A 24,906-nucleotide genomic window follows, 5' to 3' on the forward strand; every position below is an offset into this window, starting at 1 on the left:
CCGTTTCGAATTAGAGAAATAACTGATGATGAACGCTCAATGCGTTTGAAAACGTTTTTATATTATTAAAGAATTTTGCTGGATAGTTGAATGGTTTTTATTTTTATTAATGATTCAAAATGAAATAAAATAAATAAAATATCAGTATTGATTAGATTATTCACCAATATAAAAGAAGCTTATACGAGGTATGAAATAATCTGTCATCTGTTTTAGTTCACTACTAGAGAAGGGCTTGAAAATTGCCATCATTTACAGCAGGCACTTCGGGTGTTATTTTCTTTGGGTATTTCAAGACTAAACTTTGCTGTCCACAAAGTTTTACTGTTTCTACAATGTCCATCAGTTTCTTCTTTTTTTCTTGATTACCTTATCTTTTTCTTTTTGAAACTTAATTATATATCAATAAACAACATTTTATCTTCACTAATTTTTCTAAACCTTTCTAATTCCATTATGCTACTTTCGTGATAAACAGTGAATTTGTTTTTCTTGAAGTAATCAAGTGCTTTCTTCCAATTTCTGTGTGATTCATTTACCAATTCTTTGATAGGTTGAGAACCAATACCAGCAGTCTTTTTAGGTAATAAAACACGTGCTTTACAAAAAGTTACATCCTCTTTCCTGGAGTAAGCCAAACAATGGAAAGTTTTTGACCAGTGTCCTTGGAAATGAATATTTCTATTCTAGAACAAGTGAATTCATACTTTTTTAGAAAAAAAAGGTTGGTTTTTAGACAACCAGACAAATTTATAAGCATTTGGAATAATTGTTTTCAGTTTCTTCTTAAAAAAATGAAACCATATTCCAAGGATATATTTTGTGTAAGTTATTGCTGGTTAGTTAGTATTTATTCTTGTCAGTAGGACCAATATTTCATCAGTTGACTGAGCTGGTTTTGAGACTTCACTATCATCATATGTCAAATTTAATTGGGAATTGCATTCTGGTTTCAGCTGTAAGAAAATAGAGAATATTTTAATTTTGTTTCTTTAATTTATTTATTTGGATAAGTTTAATTCCAATAAATAAATAACTTATCTCTTAAGGATCCATTATTTTTGCAAAAATAATAACTTAATGAAGAATTCAGTTGTACACTGGACATCTTATACTAAGAACACACAAAAATAATGATATTGAACTAAAAATGAAAATGTTTACATCAATGATATTCCCTGCTTTATTGAATATAGCCTTCTTCATTCAAAACTTTTGTTTAATAACTCAACAAATTCTTTATAATATTTCTGTCATTATTTCACTTTTTAACTTGCTGATTTCTAATCACAAAGTAGCTCACTCTATACAGAAATACTGTTTATATACCCTCATAGAATACACTATAAATTTTCACTATGTTCTACAAACTTCCATTCTTTTTGATAACCTTCTACTTTGTTTGGTAACAAAACATTCTAGAACTGTTGTGAAAATTTTCAATACATTTGTTATTATATTTTCTTGAACTTGCTAACTCTTTTTATATTATTTTCTACTTAGTAACATTGTTAATTGATTTTACCTAATTTAATGAGATGCATTTTTATTTTTTATTTTTTTTATTCTTCCCAAATGGGGGTTAACCCCAAACCCTCGTGTGCACAGCCTTGATTTTGATCTAAGTGAATGTTAACAATTAAATATTTTTGGATGATTTATTTATCTATTCTTTATTCTAATGGATAGAATATCAAATCATATTTGCTAATTGAATTATTCTAGCAAAATATAGTTTATTCTAGAAAAAAATTCTTCATAAGGCTATCAAAAACAAATCATTATTAAAATATGAATTTTTTTTGTAAGTTTTGAATTAAAAAACACTGTAATGGAGTTTACTATAATTTTAATTTAATAATTGTACAATAATTTATAAATTTTTTTATTCCATTTAAATATATTTAATCAAAAGAAGATTGATTGAATATTTGATTGATTGATTGAATATCATCTACAATATTTAAATTAATCAAAAGAAGATTTTTAATATAATAGTTTGAATTGCTTATTTGTAATTTATATATTGGTAATAATTATATTATTTAGATTATATTTTTATTTAATGAATATTATAGAAATAAATATGCTATTTAGATATCTTATTTTAAATATGTTTTGGAAATTATTCATTTTTTTTCCTATTGAAAATTATTACTTGAAATTTATCCAAAATAAGGATAAACTAGCCATTATAGTTAATCTGCTCAATTAACCAATGCACCTTTTAACAGTGAGTGAAGTTGAAGTGTTCCTTTAACTTTACCCACTATTAAAGGTGTATTGATTAAGTTATTGAAAATATTTATTGCTATTAGAATTATCTTATGAAATAATGTCGTAAACTTAAATTATATTATCTTGTTAATTTTAGACAAAAGATGCTGACATTACTTCAGTTGTGACTTACAAAATAATAGCTGGAAATAATAGGAAATTATTTGCAGTACATCCAAAAACTGGCGAAATTACAATCACTGATCCTTCAGGATTAGATGTTTCTTCACTTCGAACAGATCTGTAAGTTGAACAAAATAATCAATAAGTTTTTGATTTTTACATTAAATAATAAAATAATATTTTCGATAGTATTGTATTAACCATACAAGGATCTGATGGAGGTCCAAATCCTGCAACAACAACTGTTAAAATTACTATTCGGGTATGTTGATTCTTTTTAAATTTCGATAGAGCAATGACTTTAAAATTCACAAATCAATTCTTAATTTTATGTAAAATTGATTACAATATAATTTATATTTTATGTTTTGTAATTGTTTATGTTTAAATATAAATGAGTTATTTATTTTCATTATTGAAAATTAAGATAATATAAATAACTTTTTTTCTCTTTAAATCCTTTTTAATTCCAATCCAGGAACCACAAACAGCAGGCGACTTGAAGTAAAACTTCTAAAAATTATATTGTATATTATATAACAGACAAATATTATCAAAAAACTTGCACACAATTAAAAATGATCTTGACATCAATCTNTTCACATTTAACTCAATAACGTTTAATTGTCATCAAGTTCACATTTAAATTAATAACCTTCAAACAATGGCCATAAAATTTTATTTTTCATACTTTCTCATTCACCCTTTTTACTTAGTATCCTACTGGGACCTTCTCTCCTCTTTCTCATCCTCTTATCCTCTTTCTTTCTTTAATCTAGACCTAAGATCTACCTCATAATAAAATGTATATAATTTATTACAAACAATGTTAGAATCGGAGTTTAAGCGTCGGAGCTTAAACAGGTTTCCGACAACGGGAAACTGGGACCTTCTCTCCTCTTTCTCATCCTCTTATCCTCTTTCTTTCTTTAATCTAGACCTAAGATCTACCTCATAATAATATGTATATAATTTAAAATAAGTATGCAGTTGAATCCTGTTAATGCAAAGTTGAAGGGACTTAAAAATTGGCACTTTGTGTTAATGAGGTTCATATTAAACAAATTATACAAAAAATAATGATCACACTATCAAATGAGAAAAGCTAAATTTTTTCCCAGTTATTTCATTATGTTGATATTTTATCTTGTTTAGATATGTTTAAAAAATAAATAAACAAATAAACTTATGTATTACTCCAAACATGCATTTTATTGAGATATAGTGATTTGTCAGAAAATTAGCATTGATTCTTTATCAGCTAGAGTTGGTAAAACAGTGATAAAAGCTGCTGTATATAACAGGTTGACTTTGTCAAATTGAAACCAGGAACTGTGCAAGCATAAAACTACAAATTTAAAAATAAATTATTTACTTGGATTTTGATGAAAATGGTTTGTTTTTAATTTTAAAATTACAAACTAATTATAGTATTTCATATTGTAATTCAGTTGTTTTGTTATTTTCATTATTAAATAATAAACAATAAGAACTATTTTGTAAACTACAGATTTTTAATAAAAAATCTCCCAATCCTATAAACTCCTCACCAGTGAGATGGACAAGGTGGTTAAAGTATCTACCATTCTGGGATGCCTGGGATAGAATCTGGGCAGGTTGAAAAACCCAGGAACTATTCAGGGACAGTCAGGCCATCTCTCAACACATGGCATCCCTTTGTAGGCCTGTGTGGAAAAAATGTTCTCTTAGTGCCAACAGGACATAAAAAGTAAACAACAAAATTTTCAGTTTCCAATGCATGTCAACTGTCTTAACCAAATTGTTCAGCATTGTCAGTGTACAAAGCACTGACTTTAAGAGAAAGTAATTTTGCTAGTTGGAGCTCAACAACAACAACAACATCAATATCATAAGTATTGTGGCTAACATTATAGTTGAAAAACATGCCCATGGCCATATGTCTTGTGTTTTCCTCTTTGGCTCATGTAACTTTGTGGAAACTGTAAACAGTGTACTTTATGCTTATATAATGTAATATAATCATTATTAAATTCTTGTGGCTACAAGAAGTTTTGTTTTACATATTAACCAATATTTTGCATTAAAAAACAAACTCCTTAACATTGGAATGCCTATCCTTGTTCATGGATTGCAAATCTATTTTACATTAACNAGACTGCCATCTGGTATTGATATTAAAACTTTGTTAATTTTTCAAATTTTAGGCAACAGACAGAGACACAGGAATATACGGAGAAAAGGGAATTGTATATTCATTGTTTGGTAATGGAGCTGAAAAGTATGAATGAAATATTTATTTATTATTAATTCACAATGTATTTTTTATTTAAGCAAAACATTTTTTTGGAAATTTATGAAAATAAGCAAAGAATTATATAAGAAATTTAAGTGAAAATTTATTGAAAATTGATTTTAATCAATTAAAAATTGATTCAAATTCAAAAATAAATTTTCAATAATTAAAGATTAAGATCTAAGTTGAAAATATTATTGAAAATACTCTTAAACATACATGTCTTTAAAATATAACAAAACAATAAATGGCTTTACTGTAGTTCATTTTATTAACAAGTTTCTCTCAAGTAATTTCATGCAACCAATCAGGAAATGCATAAATGAATTAACTTTGTAACCATCATCTAAGTTTGAATGATACCAGATATAAACAATCTACAAGCATTGACATCTACTCTTAACTATTCTACCTTCTACCAAGAAAATTACTAATATCTTCCATTCACTACACATATGACATTTCTTATTTCCTGTTCAAGAGCTGTGTTTTCACATCAACAAAAAAAATTGACTATATATTAACAACAAAATAATTACACTCAAATCACCCATTTCATCCTTCTAGAATCACTTAAATTGTTTTTAAATGAATGTTTGAAAATTCCAAATGCTCAAAAGCTTTAAAATGCATCTTTAACATTCTTGTTCAATTTTTGTAGAATCTGATGGTGGGATATGTTGTACTGAAAAATGTTTAATCTGAGTTGAATCCTGGACTCATTGATTCTAGTGTTACTTTTCTTTTACATCTCATGCTGTTGTGAATTTACTTAAATGTTATAAATTCATTAGAAAATATAAGAAAAGTACAAAAGAAATAATTGTTCCTGATGGAGATGTAATCTTTTATCCTTCATTATCATGAATACTGCATTGATCAATTATTTACAAATTATTAATTCCTTCAGTTATTTAGCATTTTTTTTATTCAGATGGAAATAATTATATACAGTAAAACGTCGATTATCCGGACCTCTATTATCCGGATTTTCGATTATCTGGATTGTTCAAAATAAACAAAAATTTTATGACTTTGCTGATTTGCACTTGGCGAATTACGACACTGTTTATGTACGTGATGGAATGCATAACTTTTTTTGTATCAACAACTTCTCACCCAGCACAGTGGTCGTAAACTCTTAAATATATTTCACGTAGTAATAAAAATATAACTTGACATACGTATTTATAAATAATTTATATTCAAATTATATCATTTCTATGACCAAGGGCAGCGTAAGGCATGGATGACGTGGGCCACCGCCTATGCCTCGCGGTCTGAAGGGCCTCGCGCCTTGAAGGTTTATGCGTTACTTAAAAGCTGTGAACGCGACGAAAAAATTTTACTCGTCATAAAACGATAAATAGTTTGTCAAATTTTTATTCATAAAAATGCAGTTTCAACTGCTTTTTATTTTATAAAATCCGTCTTCTTGCGCCACCAGAGAGCCTTTCAAATAATAGATAGTCAGTTAGCATTGGTCAGTAGTAGTACAAATTTAATACGAACGTTTGTTTCTTGAAAATTTGAACACAATTTAAATACAGTATTTACTTTTAATATTACCGATATGTCATCAAAAAGATAACGTATTGTATTATCATTAAAAGACAAATTAAAGTATTTGATTCGATTATCCGGATTTTTCCTTATCCGGACTACCTTCATCCCCAATTAGTCCAGATAATCGAGGTTCTACTGTATTTCAATTCATAAAAGACATAAATTTAAATTTTATATTCTGAAAAAGAAATATTTTATATTTTTTAGATTTTCTGTGAATCCAAATTCAGGAATTATTACAGTTGCACCTTGTGAGACACCAGGAACTGGAAATTGTTTAGATTATGAACTTCGTCCTTCTTATTATTTATCATATCAAGCTACTGATAATAAAGGAAAAGGAAAAACTGCAGTTGTTCCTTTGGCTGTTACTCTTGTAGATGCTAATGATAATCCTCCTGTATTTTTGCAAGATGTTTATACTGCTATAATTGATGAGGCAGCAAATAAATTCCATCCTCCATTACAAGTAAAGGTAAGTAACAGCAAGTGCAAGTATTAATAATGTTTACCTCTCACATAATAACTACTTAATGGAATAACTTAAAATTCTATTTTAAATTGTTGTTTATTTGTATTACTAAGTAGCATAAAATAAATCAATAATTATTAAACAAGCAATTATTTTTAATTTGCTGCAATTTTTAATTTATTTAATTTAAAATATATGCTCTGCACCTCAAATTAGTAATATCTTGCTTCTGTACATCATACTTTTCCTGGTCCACCATGCCAGTCATCTATGTAACTTTGTTCTGGGGAAAATTTTTGTATTGAAATCACATAACTTCTAGTCTAGAGTGGAAATTAATATATAGTTAATTGGGGCATCCTGCACCTAAGCTTTCCATATCTGGTTTCAACTTTTAATTCCGTTCTTGAGATTAAGGACAGATGGGCCAACAGTGGGAATTTATAGGCCTCTAATATTTTCAAATTGCAACCCAATGTTGTTATAATGGATTTATTAAATGTAATATTTACTGGTAATATTTTCATATAAATAAATTAGTAATGACATGCTTAAAATGAATTAATTTTATTTAAATAATAAATTAATATATTATTCTTTATTCTAAAGATAATAACACTTTATGCAAAACTATATTGATTTACAAGTATATACATCTACAATGTAACCCTTATTTACAAGCATACCTAGTTCTTCAAAACATCTTGTAAATCAAAATTTTGTAAATAGGGATAGAGCTTGTTAGACTTGATATGTTTGTTGGAGATTGTGAAAAACTGGGTATGCTCATATAACTGGCTGTGTGACAAAAGATTAAGATTATGCAAAAGACTTGACTTGACTAAACAGAAAATCAGCACTAGAAAAGGAGAGTAAAATAATGAGGTCATCATCACCAATGGTTCCTTGAGGTGTTAACAATGCCACCAACCTTATATTACCTTATTTATTTCTTATATTACCTAATGGAAAAACTTTACAAAAATCACCATGACACAATATGATGTACACATCAATATATTTAATAACATCTTGAATCATTGATCTTTTTCATTATTTCTTATGGCTGAAATTTGAAATTTGTACCTCATTCTGGCATAATCTAGTCACTTTATTATGCTTCCCAAATAACATTAAAAATTTATAAAATACTTATTTATCTATCAACTAATGATTCAAAAATAGTATACTTGCTTACTGGAGAATAAAAATAAAAACCATTCAACTATCCAGCAAAATTCTTTAATAATTTAAAAACGTTTTCAAACGCATTAAGCGTTCATCATCAGTTATTTCTCTAATTTTAAATGTGAAATTCGAAAAATTACGCAACGGAAATTCCAAATAATGGTTATGTAAAAAATTTTTTACATAACCGTTATTTGGAATTTCCAAATAACTGATGATGAACGCTTAATGCGTTTGAAAATGTTTTTAAATTATTAAAGAATTTTGCTGGATAGTTGAATGGTTTTTATTTTTATTAATGATTCAAAATGAAATAAAATAAATAAAATATCAGTATTGATTAGATTATTCACCAATATAAAAGAAGCTTATACGAGGTATGAAATAATCTGTCATCTGTTTTAGTTCACTACTAGAGAAGGGCTTGAAAATTGCCATCATTTACAGCAGGCACTTCGGGTGTTATTTTCTTTGGGTATTTCAAGACTAAACTTTGCTGTCCACAAAGTTTTACTGTTTCTACAATGTCCATCAGTTTCTTCTTTTTTTCTTGATTACCTTATCTTTTTCTTTTTGAAACTTAATTATATATCAATAAACAACATTTTATCTTCACTAATTTTTCTAAACCTTTCTAATTCCATTATGCTACTTTCATGATAAACAGTGAATTTGTTTTTCTTGAAGTAATCAAGTGCTTTCTTCCAATTTCTGTGTGATTCATTTACCAATTCTTTGATAGGTTGAGAACCAATACCAGCAGTCTTTTTAGGTAATAAAACACGTGCTTTACAAAAAGTTACATCCTCTTTCCTGGAGTAAGCCAAACAATGGAAAGTTTTTGACCAGTGTCCTTGGAAATGAATATTTCTATTCTAGAACAAGTGAATTCATACTTTTTTAGAAAAAAAAGGTTGGTTTTTAGACAACCAGACAAATTTATAAGCATTTGGAATAATTGTTTTCAGTTTCTTCTTAAAAAAATGAAACCATATTCCAAGGATATATTTTGTGTAAGTTATTGCTGGTTAGTTAGTATTTATTCTTGTCAGTAGGACCAATATTTCATCAGTTGACTGAGCTGGTTTTGAGACTTCACTATCATCATATGTCAAATTTAATTGGGAATTGCATTCTGGTTTCAGCTGTAAGAAAATAGAGAATATTTTAATTTTGTTTCTTTAATTTATTTATTTGGATAAGTTTAATTCCAATAAATAAATAACTTATCTCTTAAGGATCCATTATTTTTGCAAAAATAATAACTTAATGAAGAATTCAGTTGTACACTGGACATCTTATACTAAGAACACACAAAAATAATGAGATTGAACTAAAAATGAAAATGTTTACATCAATGATATTCCCTGCTTTATTGAATATAGCCTTCTTCATTCAAAACTTTTGTTTAATAACTCAACAAATTCTTTATAATATTTCTGTCATTATTTCACTTTTTAACTTGCTGATTTCTAATCACAAAGTAGCTCACTCTATACAGAAATACTGTTTATATACCCTCATAGAATACACTATAAATTTCCACTATGTTCTACAAACTTCCATTCTTTTTGATAACCTTCTACTTTGTTTGGTAACAAAACATTCTAGAACTGTTGTGAAAATTTTCAATACATTTGTTATTATATTTTCTTGAACTTGCTAACTCTTTTTATATTATTTTCTACTTAGTAACATTGTTAATTGATTTTACCTAATTTAATGAGATGCATTTTTATTTTTTATTTTTTTTATTCTTCCCAAATGGGGGTTAACCCCAAACCCTCGTGTGCACAGCCTTGATTTTGATCTAAGTGAATGTTAACAATTAAATATTTTTGGATGATTTATTTATCTATTCTTTATTCTAATGGATAGAATATCAAATCATATTTGCTAATTGAATTATTCTAGCAAAATATAGTTTATTCTAGAAAAAAATTCTTCATAAGGCTATCAAAAACAAATCATTATTAAAATATGAATTTTTTTTGTAAGTTTTGAATTAAAAAACACTGTAATGGAGTTTACTATAATTTTAATTTAATAATTGTACAATAATTTATAAATTTTTTTATTCCATTTAAATATATTTAATCAAAAGAAGATTGATTGAATATTTGATTGATTGATTGAATATCATCTACAATATTTAAATTAATCAAAAGAAGATTTTTAATATAATAGTTTGAATTGCTTATTTGTAATTTATATATTGGTAATAATTATATTATTTAGATTATATTTTTATTTAATGAATATTATAGAAATAAATATGCTATTTAGATATCTTATTTTAAATATGTTTTGGAAATTATTCATTTTTTTTCCTATTGAAAATTATTACTTGAAATTTATCCAAAATAAGGAAAAACTAGCCATTATAGTTAATCTGCTCAATTAACCAATGCACCTTTTAACAGTGAGTGAAGTTGAAGTGTTCCTTTAACTTTACCCACTATTAAAGGTGTATTGATTAAGTTATTGAAAATATTTATTGCTATTAGAATTATCTTATGAAATAATGTCGTAAACTTAAATTATATTATCTTGTTAATTTTAGACAAAAGATGCTGACATTACTTCAGTTGTGACTTACAAAATAATAGCTGGAAATAATAGGAAATTATTTGCAGTACATCCAAAAACTGGCGAAATTACAATCACTGATCCTTCAGGATTAGATGTTTCTTCACTTCGAACAGATCTGTAAGTTGAACAAAATAATCAATAAGTTTTTGATTTTTACATTAAATAATAAAATAATATTTTCGATAGTATTGTATTAACCATACAAGGATCTGATGGAGGTCCAAATCCTGCAACAACAACTGTTAAAATTACTATTCGGGTATGTTGATTCTTTTTAAATTTCGATAGAGCAATGACTTTAAAATTCACAAATCAATTCTTAATTTTATGTAAAATTGATTACAATATAATTTATATTTTATGTTTTGTAATTGTTTATGTTTAAATATAAATGAGTTATTTATTTTCATTATTGAAAATTAAGATAATATAAATAACTTTTTTTCTCTTTAAATCCTTTTTAATTCCAATCCAGGAACCACAAACAGCAGGCGACTTGAAGTAAAACTTCTAAAAATTATATTGTATATTATATAACAGACAAATATTATCAAAAAACTTGCACACAATTAAAAATGATCTTGACATCAATCTCTTTTTGTAGGCTACGACAGCTACAAACATTAAAAATCATTAAAAATCCTTCTCAACAGCATCCATGTTATATAATCACATTTATAAGCTGAGAATCCTCTGGTGGAAATAAAAAGATGTATAATATGTTTAAATATAAACATATTGTACATTTTTTTTATACAGTATTTTAAAATAAACAATACAGAAAGTAACTTTACAAAAATGAAAATACTTAAAAATAAACAATGTATTGGGTTCTAATTAACACTGATTCATCAAACATTGAATATTAGTTAATGGTATTAACTAATCAACCTAGTTATTAAATTAATTTATTTCTTAAAAAATTTATAACTTATTATGAACTAAACCAGCTGTACAATACAAGCAATAAATTTTGAGTATATATTTAATTTTGATTTTTTAAAATGGGAAGATAGGAAAAATTACATATTCATTTAGGTTGCAGGCAAATGAAATAAAAAGTTTTGCATTCTTTCATCAAGCAAATAAACACTATAAACCAGGGGTGGCCAAGCTCCTTGATAGTCTGAGCCATTTTTCAAAATTTGAAATTTTTTGTGAGCCGCAATTAAAGGTATGCAAAAAATTCCAGATTACAAAATATATCCGTAGCAAGAGTGATACAACTTGTTTCCTTCAGAGCACAATGTCAACTGTCCATTGCAATGACAGTTTACAAATTCAAAATCGGTCTGGAATCGGTCGATAACGGACAATTACGCCACTGTTTATGTTTGCAGTTTTCGATGAGTCATATCATTCTTAACTTGGACGGAAATGAAATTTGTTACAACGTTGCACTTAGTCTTTCATATTTGTTGTTAGTAATTTAAAAGACATTTTGAAACACATACGGACGATAATAATTTTTTAAAATGTAATAACACAAAAATGAAAAGGGAACTCGGGTACAGTACATTTATCGAGAGCCACAAATAATCCTTCGAAGAGCTGCATGTGGCTCGCGAGCCGCAGGTTGGCCACCCCTGCTATATATATATATATACTAGCTGTTACCCGCGACTTCGTCAGCGGAGGTTTTGCAAGCAAATGAAAATTTAAATTTGCCGNATATATAATATAATAAACAAATTTTTAAAAAATAATAATATATATTATTTTTAAAAACTTAAGATTATTTTATTACAGGTATAGTAGTAATATATTTTAATATCTACAATAAAAAACCATAATATTTAGAATTAAAATGTAGATATTAGATTTATTTTATTTAAATTAAAATTTTATATTTCAGGATTCAAACAATAATAGTCCATTTTTTCAAAAACCAAAATATTCTGCTTCTCTTCCAGAATCATCTCCTGCTGGTATGTATTTTAAAATTATTCTATGATTTTTCTAAATTAATATTTGTAGCTTAATTTCTATTTATTATATTATATTTACTAATAAATATTTGTAGCATAATTTGGCTGATAGTTGGTTGATTTCTAAGTAATAAAATACTATAAAATATAACATATATCATGTGAATGTGAGATGTGAATATATCAGATGTAGTATGCAGGGCATGATATTATTTAGCAAAATTTAGGTATCTCCTTAATCATGGCAAAAATTCAATATATTCTCAGACATTGCTTTTTAATAAACAAGACCACTGCATTGTTTATCCGCCAATTCCTTTTTTGGGCTCTTTATTGTTACACATAGCCCATCTCTTTAGAACTCATGGCCTCATTTTACCAATTGTTCTCCAGTACACCTTATGTAGATTGTTATGTAATGATAGAGACAGTGTTGTGTATAAAAAATTGGGGGTTTATGCAATTCTGTTCGAACAGCTGGTTTCAGGAACAACATTAATGTACAATGGAGCCACATCTAGAATGTTGCAAGTTTGGATAGCAGAACATCAAGAGGATATTGCAAATAATAAACTCAAAACTGAGCTTTCAAAAAGAATATTAGAGCATGACTATGTGCCCCTTTGGACTAACACTAGGTTACTGAGATGGTACTATAACAAAAGAATGCTGTTCATATGGGAAAATCTTTATATTGATCACTTTCACCCTGTAATACCCTACCATCGATATTCCATATTTATGGATAGAATTATTTCAGCATTTCACTTTGTAGACACTCTAAAGATCTTCACTTGGAAGTTTTATTTTGTTGATAATTTTGCGTGCATTGCATTTTTATTAGACTGTTCCAACTTTTGTTGAATTTTCATTATTCCAATCTTGTGCCTTAACTGAATTTAAAAAAAATAAGAACAGAACATAAACAGAACGTATGTTTTAAAGTTTGTGTTCAATTTTGCCTGATGACAAAGGCTGTGTCTTTGAAAGTACTCAGAATTTTTAATAAATACATGTTTTTTAATGTTGGTTAAGTGTGATTTCTCTCCCATAAACCAATAGAAATCAATAATAATTTTATTGGTATTATAGAGCAATATTTCAAACCAATAGAATTTTCTACTAGTAGTCTAGGTGAATAAATTATTTAAACCAATAGACACCAATAAAATAATTTTCTGGTATATATGCTATTGGTCAATGAAAGCCAATTTGTAATTTGTAATTTGTAAAAGAGGGTGAGAGAGCTGTCGGTCTTTTAGCTGACTGATTTAGCTCGTTTAGATAGGAAACGGAAAGAAGGTTCGAAGGTAAGATGATAAGCAGCAAGAGGAANAAAACTTCTAAAAATTATATTGTATATTATATAACAGACAAATATTATCAAAAAACTTGCACACAATTAAAAATGATCTTGACATCAATCTCTTTTTGTAGGCTACGACAGCTACAAACATTAAAAATCATTAAAAATCCTTCTCAACAGCATCCATGTTATATAATCACATTTATAAGCTGAGAATCCTCTGGTGGAAATAAAAAGATGTATAATATGTTTAAATATAAACATATTGTACATTTTTTTTATACAGTATTTTAAAATAAACAATACAGAAAGTAACTTTACAAAAATGAAAATACTTAAAAATAAACAATGTATTGGGTTCTAATTAACACTGATTCATCAAACATTGAATATTAGTTAATGGTATTAACTAATCAACCTAGTTATTAAATTAATTTATTTCTTAAAAAATTTATAACTTATTATGAACTAAACCAGCTGTACAATACAAGCAATAAATTTTGAGTATATATTTAATTTTGATTTTTTAAAATGGGAAGATAGGAAAAATTACATATTCATTTAGGTTGCAGGCAAATGAAATAAAAAGTTTTGCATTCTTTCATCAAGCAAATAAACACTATAAACCAGGGGTGGCCAAGCTCCTTGATAGTCTGAGCCATTTTTCAAAATTTGAAATTTTTTGTGAGCCGCAATTAAAGGTATGCAAAAAATTCCAGATTACAAAATATATCCGTAGCAAGAGTGATACAACTTGTTTCCTTCAGAGCACAATGTCAACTGTCCATTGCAATGACAGTTTACAAATTCAAAATCGGTCTGGAATCGGTCGATAACGGACAATTACGCCACTGTTTATGTTTGCAGTTTTCGATGAGTCATATCATTCTTAACTTGGACGGAAATGAAATTTGTTACAACGTTGCACTTAGTCTTTCATATTTGTTGTTAGTAATTTAAAAGACATTTTGAAACACATACGGACGATAATAATTTTTTAAAATGTAATAACACAAAAATGAAAAGGGAACTCGGGTACAGTACATTTATCGAGAGCCACAAATAATCCTTCGAAGAGCTGCATGTGGCTCGCGAGCCGCAGGTTGGCCACCCCTGCTATATATATATATATACTAGCTGTTACCCGCGACTTCGTCAGCGGAGGTTTTGCAAGCAAATGAAAATTTAAATTTGCCGNGAGGTGTATTGGCTGTATACCTGCGAGAACCAGTAGCGCGTCCGTGGGTGTCGTCCTGTAAGCTCTACACATTTGTAGGGCTGCTCTGCGCTGAATGGACATGAGTTTCCTCCTTCCATGTATGCTATTTAATGCTTCATGCCATACAGGTATTGCATAAAGCACAGCTGGCTCTATTGCTGCCTTGTAAATGATTTTGCAGTTCCGAAAATTTAGCCCCCACTCTTTGCCTGCTATCCATGTCAGGAAATTTATCTTCTGGTTAGTTTTCCTACATATTTCTTCAATGTGGCTTTGCCAGTTCAATTTTTGGTCAAAGTATATACCGAGGTACTTTAATTCCGTGACTGTTTTGATTTTCTTGCCATCGATGTGCACACCTATCGCTCTTTTTAGTTGCCCCCACTTGTCTTTTTTGCTTTTTAATAAACAAGACCACTGCATTGTTTATCCGCCAATTCCTTTTTTGGGCTCTTTATTGTTACACATAGCCCATCTCTTTAGAACTCATGGCCTCATTTTACCAATTGTTCTCCAGTACACCTTATGTAGATTGTTATGTAATGATAGAGACAGTGTTGTGTATAAAAAATTGGGGGTTTATGCAATTCTGTTCGAACAGCTGGTTTCAGGAACAACATTAATGTACAATGGAGCCACATCTAGAATGTTGCAAGTTTGGATAGCAGAACATCAAGAGGATATTGCAAATAATAAACTCAAAACTGAGCTTTCAAAAAGAATATTAGAGCATGACTATGTGCCCCTTTGGACTAACACTAGGTTACTGAGATGGTACTATAACAAAAGAATGCTGTTCATATGGGAAAATCTTTATATTGATCACTTTCACCCTGTAATACCCTACCATCGATATTCCATATTTATGGATAGAATTATTTCAGCATTTCACTTTGTAGACACTCTAAAGATCTTCACTTGGAAGTTTTATTTTGTTGATAATTTTGCGTGCATTGCATTTTTATTAGACTGTTCCAACTTTTGTTGAATTTTCATTATTCCAATCTTGTGCCTTAACTGAATTTAAAAAAAATAAGAACAGAACATAAACAGAACGTATGTTTTAAAGTTTGTGTTCAATTTTGCCTGATGACAAAGGCTGTGTCTTTGAAAGTACTCAGAATTTTTAATAAATACATGTTTTTTAATGTTGGTTAAGTGTGATTTCTCTCCCATAAACCAATAGAAATCAATAATAATTTTATTGGTATTATAGAGCAATATTTCAAACCAATAGAATTTTCTACTAGTAGTCTAGGTGAATAAATTATTTAAACCAATAGACACCAATAAAATAATTTTCTGGTATATATGCTATTGGTCAATGAAAGCCAATTTGTAATTTGTAATTTGTAAAAGAGGGTGAGAGAGCTGTCGGTCTTTTAGCTGACTGATTTAGCTCGTTTAGATAGGAAACGGAAAGAAGGTTCGAAGGTAAGATGATAAGCAGCAAGAGGAAGTTAGATAGATAGGAGAGAGGAAGGAAGTGACCATGGGTTCCATGGGCGCCTGAAACGCCTCAACACACTAAGTAAAACAAAATATGGTTACAAGATCCAATAATAGCATGGAAACCATATAGACAAAATGGCGCGGCAATACAAACAGTACTCAGGGTTAATGTTTACAATTTATATAAGGTAATATCGAGCAATTAATGTAAAACAGGGGAAGTTATATGTACTGTACATGGCATATACGATCAGGAACTGTCCTTGTTATCTTCGTCTGTTTCACTTTCCGATGTTTGGTGGATTGGACTATTGTCATTTGGTGTTTGTTGCTGTTTTTTGAAGGTAGTCCGGTTTTAGTTCTTTTGTTTTCTTAACGAATGTTTGAAGGCTGCACCACAGTCGTTTGGTGGCAAAGATGTCTGCCAGCTGTGGTGGCCATGTTAGTCCACTTGTGATGGTGTCCCTAAAAAATTCTGCTCTATGCTAGTGGAATTTATGGCAGTGGAACATAAAATGTTCGGCGTCTCCCTCACTTTTAAGTTCACAATCACATTTATTGTCCATGCGTTTTTTAAAACGGTAAAGGTAAGACTGAAATTTCCCATGACCCGTTAGGCATTGGGTCATGTCTGGATCGGGTTCAAAGTGATGGGCTTTTTTCCTTGCCGTTAGAGTTGGTATAAATCTATGGCAAAGTCTTCCCGTCGTGGAGTTGTCCCATTCAATCTGCCATAGGGTGTTTGTGATTGAGTTTATTTTCTCCCAGATCATCGTCATCGGTATGCGTGAGTAGGTGTGGGGGGAGTGGAGTACGCAAGCCTTTTTGGCCAGCAGGTCCACTGTTTCGTTCCCTCCGTAACCTTTGTGGGCCGGAATCCAGTTGAAGTGGATGATTCTATGCATAGCAAGAGAGTTTGCAGTGTTTATTAGTTCTCTTCCTAGTCGTGTGGCTCTCCTTTTGTTCTCAAGTGTGTGCAGCACTGCCCTGCTGTCAGTGTAGATATTTATTATCGCTTTGTAATAATTGATGTTAGTGGCTATGTGAGTTAGGGCCTTGTGCATTGCCCAAAGTTCAGCCTGCATGACACTGCAGTAAGGTGCCATCTTGAGGTGTGCTTGGAAGGTCTTCCGGCCATTTCGTGCAAATATGGCCACTCTCGCACCCACTCCCCTTTCCTGCTTAGACCCATCTGTGTAGACAGCCCAATCACTTGGTGTGTTTTCTATTCCCTCAAACTGTAGGTCAACATTGTAGTTTGTTTCGTCAGCTGGGTGGAAATGGTTCCTCCCGCTTTTGTAGTAATCTATCCCGTGGCATTTTATTTTGTCTATTAAATCATCACAATTAGCTGGAATTTTCTCCTCCTTCCTGTTATTGGCCTTTCCTTGATCTGTCCATTGTGTGATGTCTCCTTTGGAAAGGTACCACTTCCATGTGAGTGCCTTGGCTGTGAGGTGTATTGGCTGTATACCTGCGAGAATCAGTAGCGCGTCCGTGGTGTCGTCCTGTAAGCTCTACACATTTGTAGGGCTGCTCTGCGCTGAATGGACATGAGTTTCCTTCTTCCATGTATGCTATTTAATGCTTCATGCCATACAGGTATTGCATAATGCACAGCCGGCCATATTGCTGCCTTGTAAATGATTTTGCAGTTCCGAAAATTTAGCCCCCACTCTTTGCCTGCTATCCATGTCAGGAAATTTATCTTCTGATTAGTTTTCCTACATATTTCTTCAATGTGGCTTTGCCAGTTCAATTTTTGGTCGAAGTATATATCGAGGTACTTTAATTCCGTGACTGTTTTGATTTTCTTGCCATCGATGTGCATACCTATCGCTCTTTTTAGTTGCCCCCACTTGTCTTTTCGTGTGTATGTCATTGATGCACACTTTGCACGGTTTATCGGCAACTTGTGATTAACGCTCCATTCCTGTACTTTCTGCACTACCTTATTTGCCTCTTTGGCTAGGTGGTCACAGTTTTTATTGGCTATCATGATCAGCAGATCATTGGCGAAAGCTTGAATTTTTATGTCCGTGGATTGTTCTATTGTATACAGTAATCCATCGAAAACCAGGTTCCAGAGGCCCGGACCACATCATGATCCTTGTGGGCAACCTCTGTGTACCGTACTGCTTACCGAGATATTGTTTGTGGTGAATTCCACCCGTCTGTCCGTAAGATAGCTCTTCACCAGGTTAGTAATGTTCCTTGGGCAGTCCACCTCCTTTAACCTGTAGAGCACGTTCGGCCACCATAGGTGGTCGAAAGCCTTTTTGTAGTCAATGCTGATCATTATAGCATGTTTGTTGTTTTCCCGAGCATTTTTAACAAAGTTTTTGGCGTTTAGAATTGCCTCAACTGCTGACCACCCCTTTCTAAACCCGTACTGGCTGCTATTCATGCAATCGGTTTTAAACAGATGGTGGTTTATTCTATCTATCATTAGGCCGTCAAGAACTTTCCCTAGCACAGGTAGAAGGCTGATCGGTCTGTAATCATCAGGGGACTGTGGGTTGTTTCGTTTTGGAATGAATCTAATATTTCCCGTTTTCCAGTTTGTCGGGAATATCCCCATTCGCAGGCACTCATTGAATAGGTGGACAAACGCCATCGGTATCTTCTCAAATCGGGCCTTAACCATTTCTGCCGTTACTCCATCTCTTCCTGGGGCCTTTCCGTTCGCTAGTGTTTTTATTGCTTTCCTTACTTCACTGAAAGTGAACATTCTGTCGTTTTCTGTTCTTGGGTCTTGTTGGCTCTGTAGCCGCGTCAGTTTATGGATTTCTAGGTCGTCTGCAGTTGAGTCCTGAGGGAAATGCAATGAAAGCCAATATAACTTCACATCTAATTTTTATTGGGATAACTATAGCAATTAAAATATTTGCAGATTGGCAAAATAAAAGTAAATTTTTAATGTGATATTAACCTGTATATGCTATGATGAACTTATAATTATGTTTCCTTAATTATGTATGTTTCAATTCTGTAACATTTTTTCAAAAGAAAACTATAATAAACATAGAAAATCATCTTTAAAATAGATTGAATCATTAAACTTAATGTACTATACTTCATTTCTGTGCAATGTAAAAATTTTAATATTTGAAACAAGGGCATAGTCAGGATTTTCTCCAGGAGGGCAAAAATAAGATAATGTTGTTTATTAATGGTTTTCAATACATTAAATCTGACTTACAGAACCTGTAACCTTGCATCGGTTGTTCTGTAAGTCAGATTTAATGTATTGTATACAACCCGATGTGCAGTTGATATTATATATTAATGGTTTTATTTGAATATTTGAAAACACTAAAAGTAATTAGTTGCAATGCTATTCGAACCTATCTAAATCTTATTTCAGCCCTAGCCTACAGGAGTTCTGGCTAAATCTTGTCAAAATTTCTTTCTCAAATTTATTTTTAGCTTCCAGAACCCTCTTTTTATGCACACTCATCATACAAAGACTGACAAGCCGATTTTCTGTCATTGTTGACCGTATCCAAGTTTTTACCCTGCGTAAGGTGCTGAAGGATCATTTGATAGTGCACATTGTGCAGGGCTGTGCAAGTGAGATAAGTAGTGCCCATTTTATGGATGGGTAGAACAATTGCATTTCTTTAACTAGTGCAGCTAGTTCTGTCTCCTTCAGTTCAGCATTTGGTGCATTTTTTTCTTTCCATTGGTTGTATCAAAGTTCAGCTTCACCGAGGAAATCATTCAAATTGTAGTTTTTTTTTTTAAATCCTCATATGTCATATCAAGCATTACATGAGGGTGCAACATAAGCAATGAGAATGCGGGCAAGTTCTCCTCAGAAAAATGCTGTTCCAGAGACATTACTAATTATTCTGTACATAGATTCATTAATAATCTTTTCCAAAACTTGCTAGGAGTCTGTGCTGGTGGATTTGCATGATGTTTCTGATGATTTATGACTTGCGGCATATTGAAATCTGTTCGAAGCTGCTCAGCAATTGTTTCAGCATCTGTATCACACTGACTTTCACCAACTGCATTTCCACGGTGTTTTCTCTTGATGTCTGTAATTTTTTTATGTGACTTGCACATTGAAGTAAATCCACACTTTTTGGCTGAAGAGCATTTACCACCAGTTGCAGAAGCACTGTATATTTTGCTATGAGACAAACACTAACAATGAATTCTGATTTTGTAGCAGCACAATGCATTTGAAAAGCAGCTTTTCTCATTGCATTGTTACTGTCTGTTGATATTTTGTCAAGCACCATAACAATTTGCACATGGTGTTCCTTGAATGTGGTGATACTTTTATATTTTTGAGACCAATGGGTTTCACAGAGCATTGGTATATTCACAGAGCATTAGTATGCATTTTTGACAAAGGGCCGATTCTCGGAAGAATCTTATTATTTCTTTTATTGTAGAGACCATATTTCATATCGCTGCTATTTTGTTTAAGTTGTTTACAACTAAGTTCAGTTTGTGACTAGCATAGTGAAAGTATAATGCTCTTGTATACTTTTCTTGAATAATTTTCTGGATACCACCATCATTTCTTGCCATAGTGGAACACCAATCGTATCCTTGTCCGAGGCACTTTTCTGGATCAAGGCTTACCTTTTCTACAAAGTTGTTAATTGCAGATGCTACAAATTTTGCATCCATCTCTACAACTCTACAAAACCTAGAAATTCCTCACAAACCATCATCTTTTCTTTGTCAAAAAATCTAACCCCAATAGAAAGTCGCTCTTTCCCTGATATGTCACAGCTCTCATCTGCCAGGATACTGTAAGCACATGCTTTCTTTACATCAGTAGTGATGTCGTCTGTAATGATGTTGCCACATAGGCTGATTATTTCATTTTGAATCTGTGGTGACATGTAAGTGGCATTTTTGTACCCTTTTCTATGTGCTCTTTTAAAATGTGGTCACCAGCATTAATTTTGAGTTTGATCAAGTCTTCAAAAGCACCTTCATGATGTTCTTTGCCCCTCAAAGGTAGGTCATGTGTACCACAAAACATCACAGTCAAAATTATTGATGCAACAATTTTCTTGTTGGCTTCTATTTCTTGTTGGTGGACAGAAATCAGCTGTACATCAATAGGTATATTTTCAACAAAACATTTTGCTGCTGTGGCTGCTGATTTGTGCCACTGAGATGACATGCGAGATTTTGCAAATTCATGCATGTCTTTATAGTGAGTAAAGGGCCTCACTATGAAAGAACCCAAAACACCATGCACATTAGTTGGTGGAAACAACACAGTAAATGTACAACATGCCCTTTAATTTTTTGGAATAAGCCAGCCAAGGAGCATAATCCACCAACCAGCTGTATTTGAATTTTCTTTTTAATTGCACAGCATCCTCAGCAAAGTCATAACTTGGAGTTGGTGACCAACAGCTTTTTAAAACTTCCATTTTTTTTGATGAGGTCATACTAAATGAACATCCAAGCCAGTGACCCACATCATTATCAAAATATGTTTGATCTTGTGCACCAGAACCAGATGGTAGCGAAGATCCCCTTGATGCACTTAAAAAGCAATATGCAGGTGTAGATGCAGTTGTGCAAGTGCCGACATTCTGCTTTGATTTCTCTTCTCTGCCGCTATCATTTTTTGCTACTACTATTAATTGGTTGCTTCCTCTTCTGTCTCCCTAAAAGAAAATAAATAACTACTACTATACTTCCCAAAAAAATTAAAAGAACTGAGAATTTAAGCTTTTGAATGGACTCTCTACACCAGAAACTTCAACTTTAAAAACATAAACCTTTAATATTTTGTACAAATTTGTTTTATTATTTGCAACTAGCAGAAGTAGCTAGTTGCAAAATCAACCATTTCAAAACCATCTAATTAAGTAAAACTGCTGCAAAAGTAGCTAATTACAATTTTCAACTGTTATTTAAAATAATTGGAGTGTGGTATGCTTGTTATTATTTACTTATTTAGTATTGTATGAGTTTTCTTAAAATTTCAATAATAAAGACAACATCAAAATCACTATTACAAACAAAAAAACAGTCTTTGCATTTCCTGAAGATTTTAGTTGCTTTAATTAGATTGTTTTGCAACTCATCAACTCAAATGAAAATAATATAGATACATACCTTTCATGCTAAAAAAGTTTCTAATATCCATTTTAGATTTCTAATATCCATTGCTATTATGGGATTGTGGTCCAAAAATTAAATAAATGCACAATAAAGTTAACAAATTTATTAAAACACTTACAACATACAATAGAAGTAAATACAACACTTATTAATTTAAAACGACATAAAAAATCCATTATTGCACATGGACACAACAAGGTTTCAAATAAACTTTGCTCGTGGTATGTTCTGAACAAAGCTCAAATGCATCAACTCACTCGCACTGATTGCAGCACTTAAATAGGGAACAGAAGGTACTAGAATTTTCCCACTAAATTCGAACCTCAAACATTACATAATCTTCAAGTCTTACCACAGACTATCCAGACCTTGAACCGCCAGTTCCCCACTCGTTCACCAGAGAACACTCTCATCACTGACCAATATGGTAGTGTCTTCCTGCCATGATTCAAACATGCTTTCTTGTCGTGCAATACTATTATAACCTATTGACCTATAATTTTTTGTTTGACTAAATGAGCCAGGGGACAAGCACCCCACTCTGCCCCATCGTGGCTACACCCCTGATTTGAAATATAATAATTAATTAAACTTTTTTGTTTATTTCGAGTTTGGTTTCGAATTATAACAACATTAATTGGGCTGCAATTTGAAAAATTGTAGACCTATAAATTCCCACTGTCATACGTTTGCTGTTTGTCTTTCCTTAATCTTGAGAACAGTTATATAGATGAAAGACAAGACCAGATATGGAAAGCTTAAGTGCAGGAGACCCTTGTTAACTACATTTGAACTTCCGATGCAAACTGGAAGTCATGTTATTTCAATTCAAAAAATTTTCCCCCAAAGGTGTTACATAGATGTCTAGCATGACTCTATTGTTAAAGGAAAAGTATGATGTACAGAGACAAGACACTACTAATTTGAGATGGAGAGCATATATTTTAAATTAAATAAATTAAAAATATAATAAAAAATTGCAGCCTGGCATTATGATGATGTCACAATAAATAATTGCTTTGTTTATTTACAATAAGTTTGTATTTAAAATAATTAAATATATTAATTTCATTGATCATTCTTAGTTAATATGACAATAATTATTAAAATTGTAATAAAATGAGATTTTAAACATTTTTAAATTTTACAAATTAATGTTAATATTTTCAAACTATTGCTTTATAATATAACTTAAACTAATTAACTTTTATTATTAAAAATAATTTTTAGGTACAATTGTGGAACAAGTTTCAGCAAGGGATGATGATACTGGAATTAATGCACAAATTTCTTATCGAATTCAAAAAGGTGCCTATGAAGATTTTGCTGTAAATGCTTCAACTGGTATTGTCACAGTAGCAAAAGATTCAAAGTTAGACTATGACAATAGAAGAGAATATAACATAGAAGTAAATAAATTTTATATTGATTAAAAGTTATATGAATTAAATAAATATAAATCTTCAAGTAAACATCAAAATACTGATAAAATTTTTTTTATTTTCTTTTAAATTCATAGCAGTATATTTGCTTTTTCAAGATATTGTCTTATATATAAATTTAAAAGTATAATTCTTTTTTAATTTATAAAGGATAATATCATTTTTTACTGTTGAATCAATAAAAATATAATAAACAAATAAATCAAAATTAATAATAATAATAAAAAATTTAAGAAAACATTTTAAAAGGATGTCACTAAAATTTGTTCCTAAATTCTTAACTGTTTACTGTATATATAATAATATTAATTATAAAAGAAAAAAAGTGATTTGCCTGGATTAATTTGTTTCAGTTATTAACCAAATAACCTAATCAGAAAAATCTTACAGCAGAACCTTTTGGAGAACAAACTTTTTTGACCATCTTAAAAAATCATTTTCAGGTTTAAGACTGCATTGTTGAATCTGTTAGTGACAAATTCTATATTATATTTATCCAGTTAAGAGACTACTAACTAATCAAATTTCAAACCAAATGATTTCACTGATTTCAAACTTGAGGTTAAATAGTTTTAAGAAAATTTTATTTTTTATTGTATAGATCACGGGTTCCCAACCTATGGGTCGCGACCCAGAAGGGGGTCGCGACGGGCTTTCTGTGGGGTCTCCAACTTATACAGTTAACTAAAAAAAATGTTCACTATAATGCAATTTTTATTTTTAATGGTGTCTTGAAGTTTGAATAATTTGATATACAGTCGACCCCCCTATAACACGGGTTCCTATAGTTCGGATTCCTATATGACGGCGAAAAAATTGCGACGGTGTCCGTACAAACATGGTAAAAAAACTCCTATAATTCGGTAAAACGTCATCGGGCAGCCAAACTACTTTCCGCCGTCCAGCGCCACGCTACGGAGAGTTTAGGCGGGTAAATTGAGTTTACTATCGTCTG

General features: G+C 30.7%; 1 protein-coding gene across 1 annotated transcript in view; it reads left to right on the plus strand.

Annotated features, from left to right (window-relative positions):
* Positions 1–24,906, plus strand: part of LOC111635619 (cadherin-87A-like) — an 86,315-nt gene that overhangs the window by 25,151 nt on the left and 36,258 nt on the right. The window contains exons 14-19 of the mRNA XM_023380636.1: positions 4,587–4,660; positions 6,449–6,716; positions 10,465–10,610; positions 10,680–10,752; positions 12,349–12,421; positions 23,740–23,918. Coding sequence (XP_023236404.1) covers positions 4,587–4,660; positions 6,449–6,716; positions 10,465–10,610; positions 10,680–10,752; positions 12,349–12,421; positions 23,740–23,918 — 813 coding nt within the window. The remainder of the gene's footprint in view (positions 1–4,586; positions 4,661–6,448; positions 6,717–10,464; positions 10,611–10,679; positions 10,753–12,348; positions 12,422–23,739; positions 23,919–24,906) is intronic.

The sequence above is a fragment of the Centruroides sculpturatus genome, unplaced genomic scaffold (genome assembly GCF_000671375.1).
Source record: "Centruroides sculpturatus isolate CEXI.00-Female unplaced genomic scaffold, Cexi_2.0 scaffold37, whole genome shotgun sequence".
Taxonomy (NCBI): Eukaryota; Metazoa; Arthropoda; class Arachnida; order Scorpiones; family Buthidae; genus Centruroides; species Centruroides sculpturatus.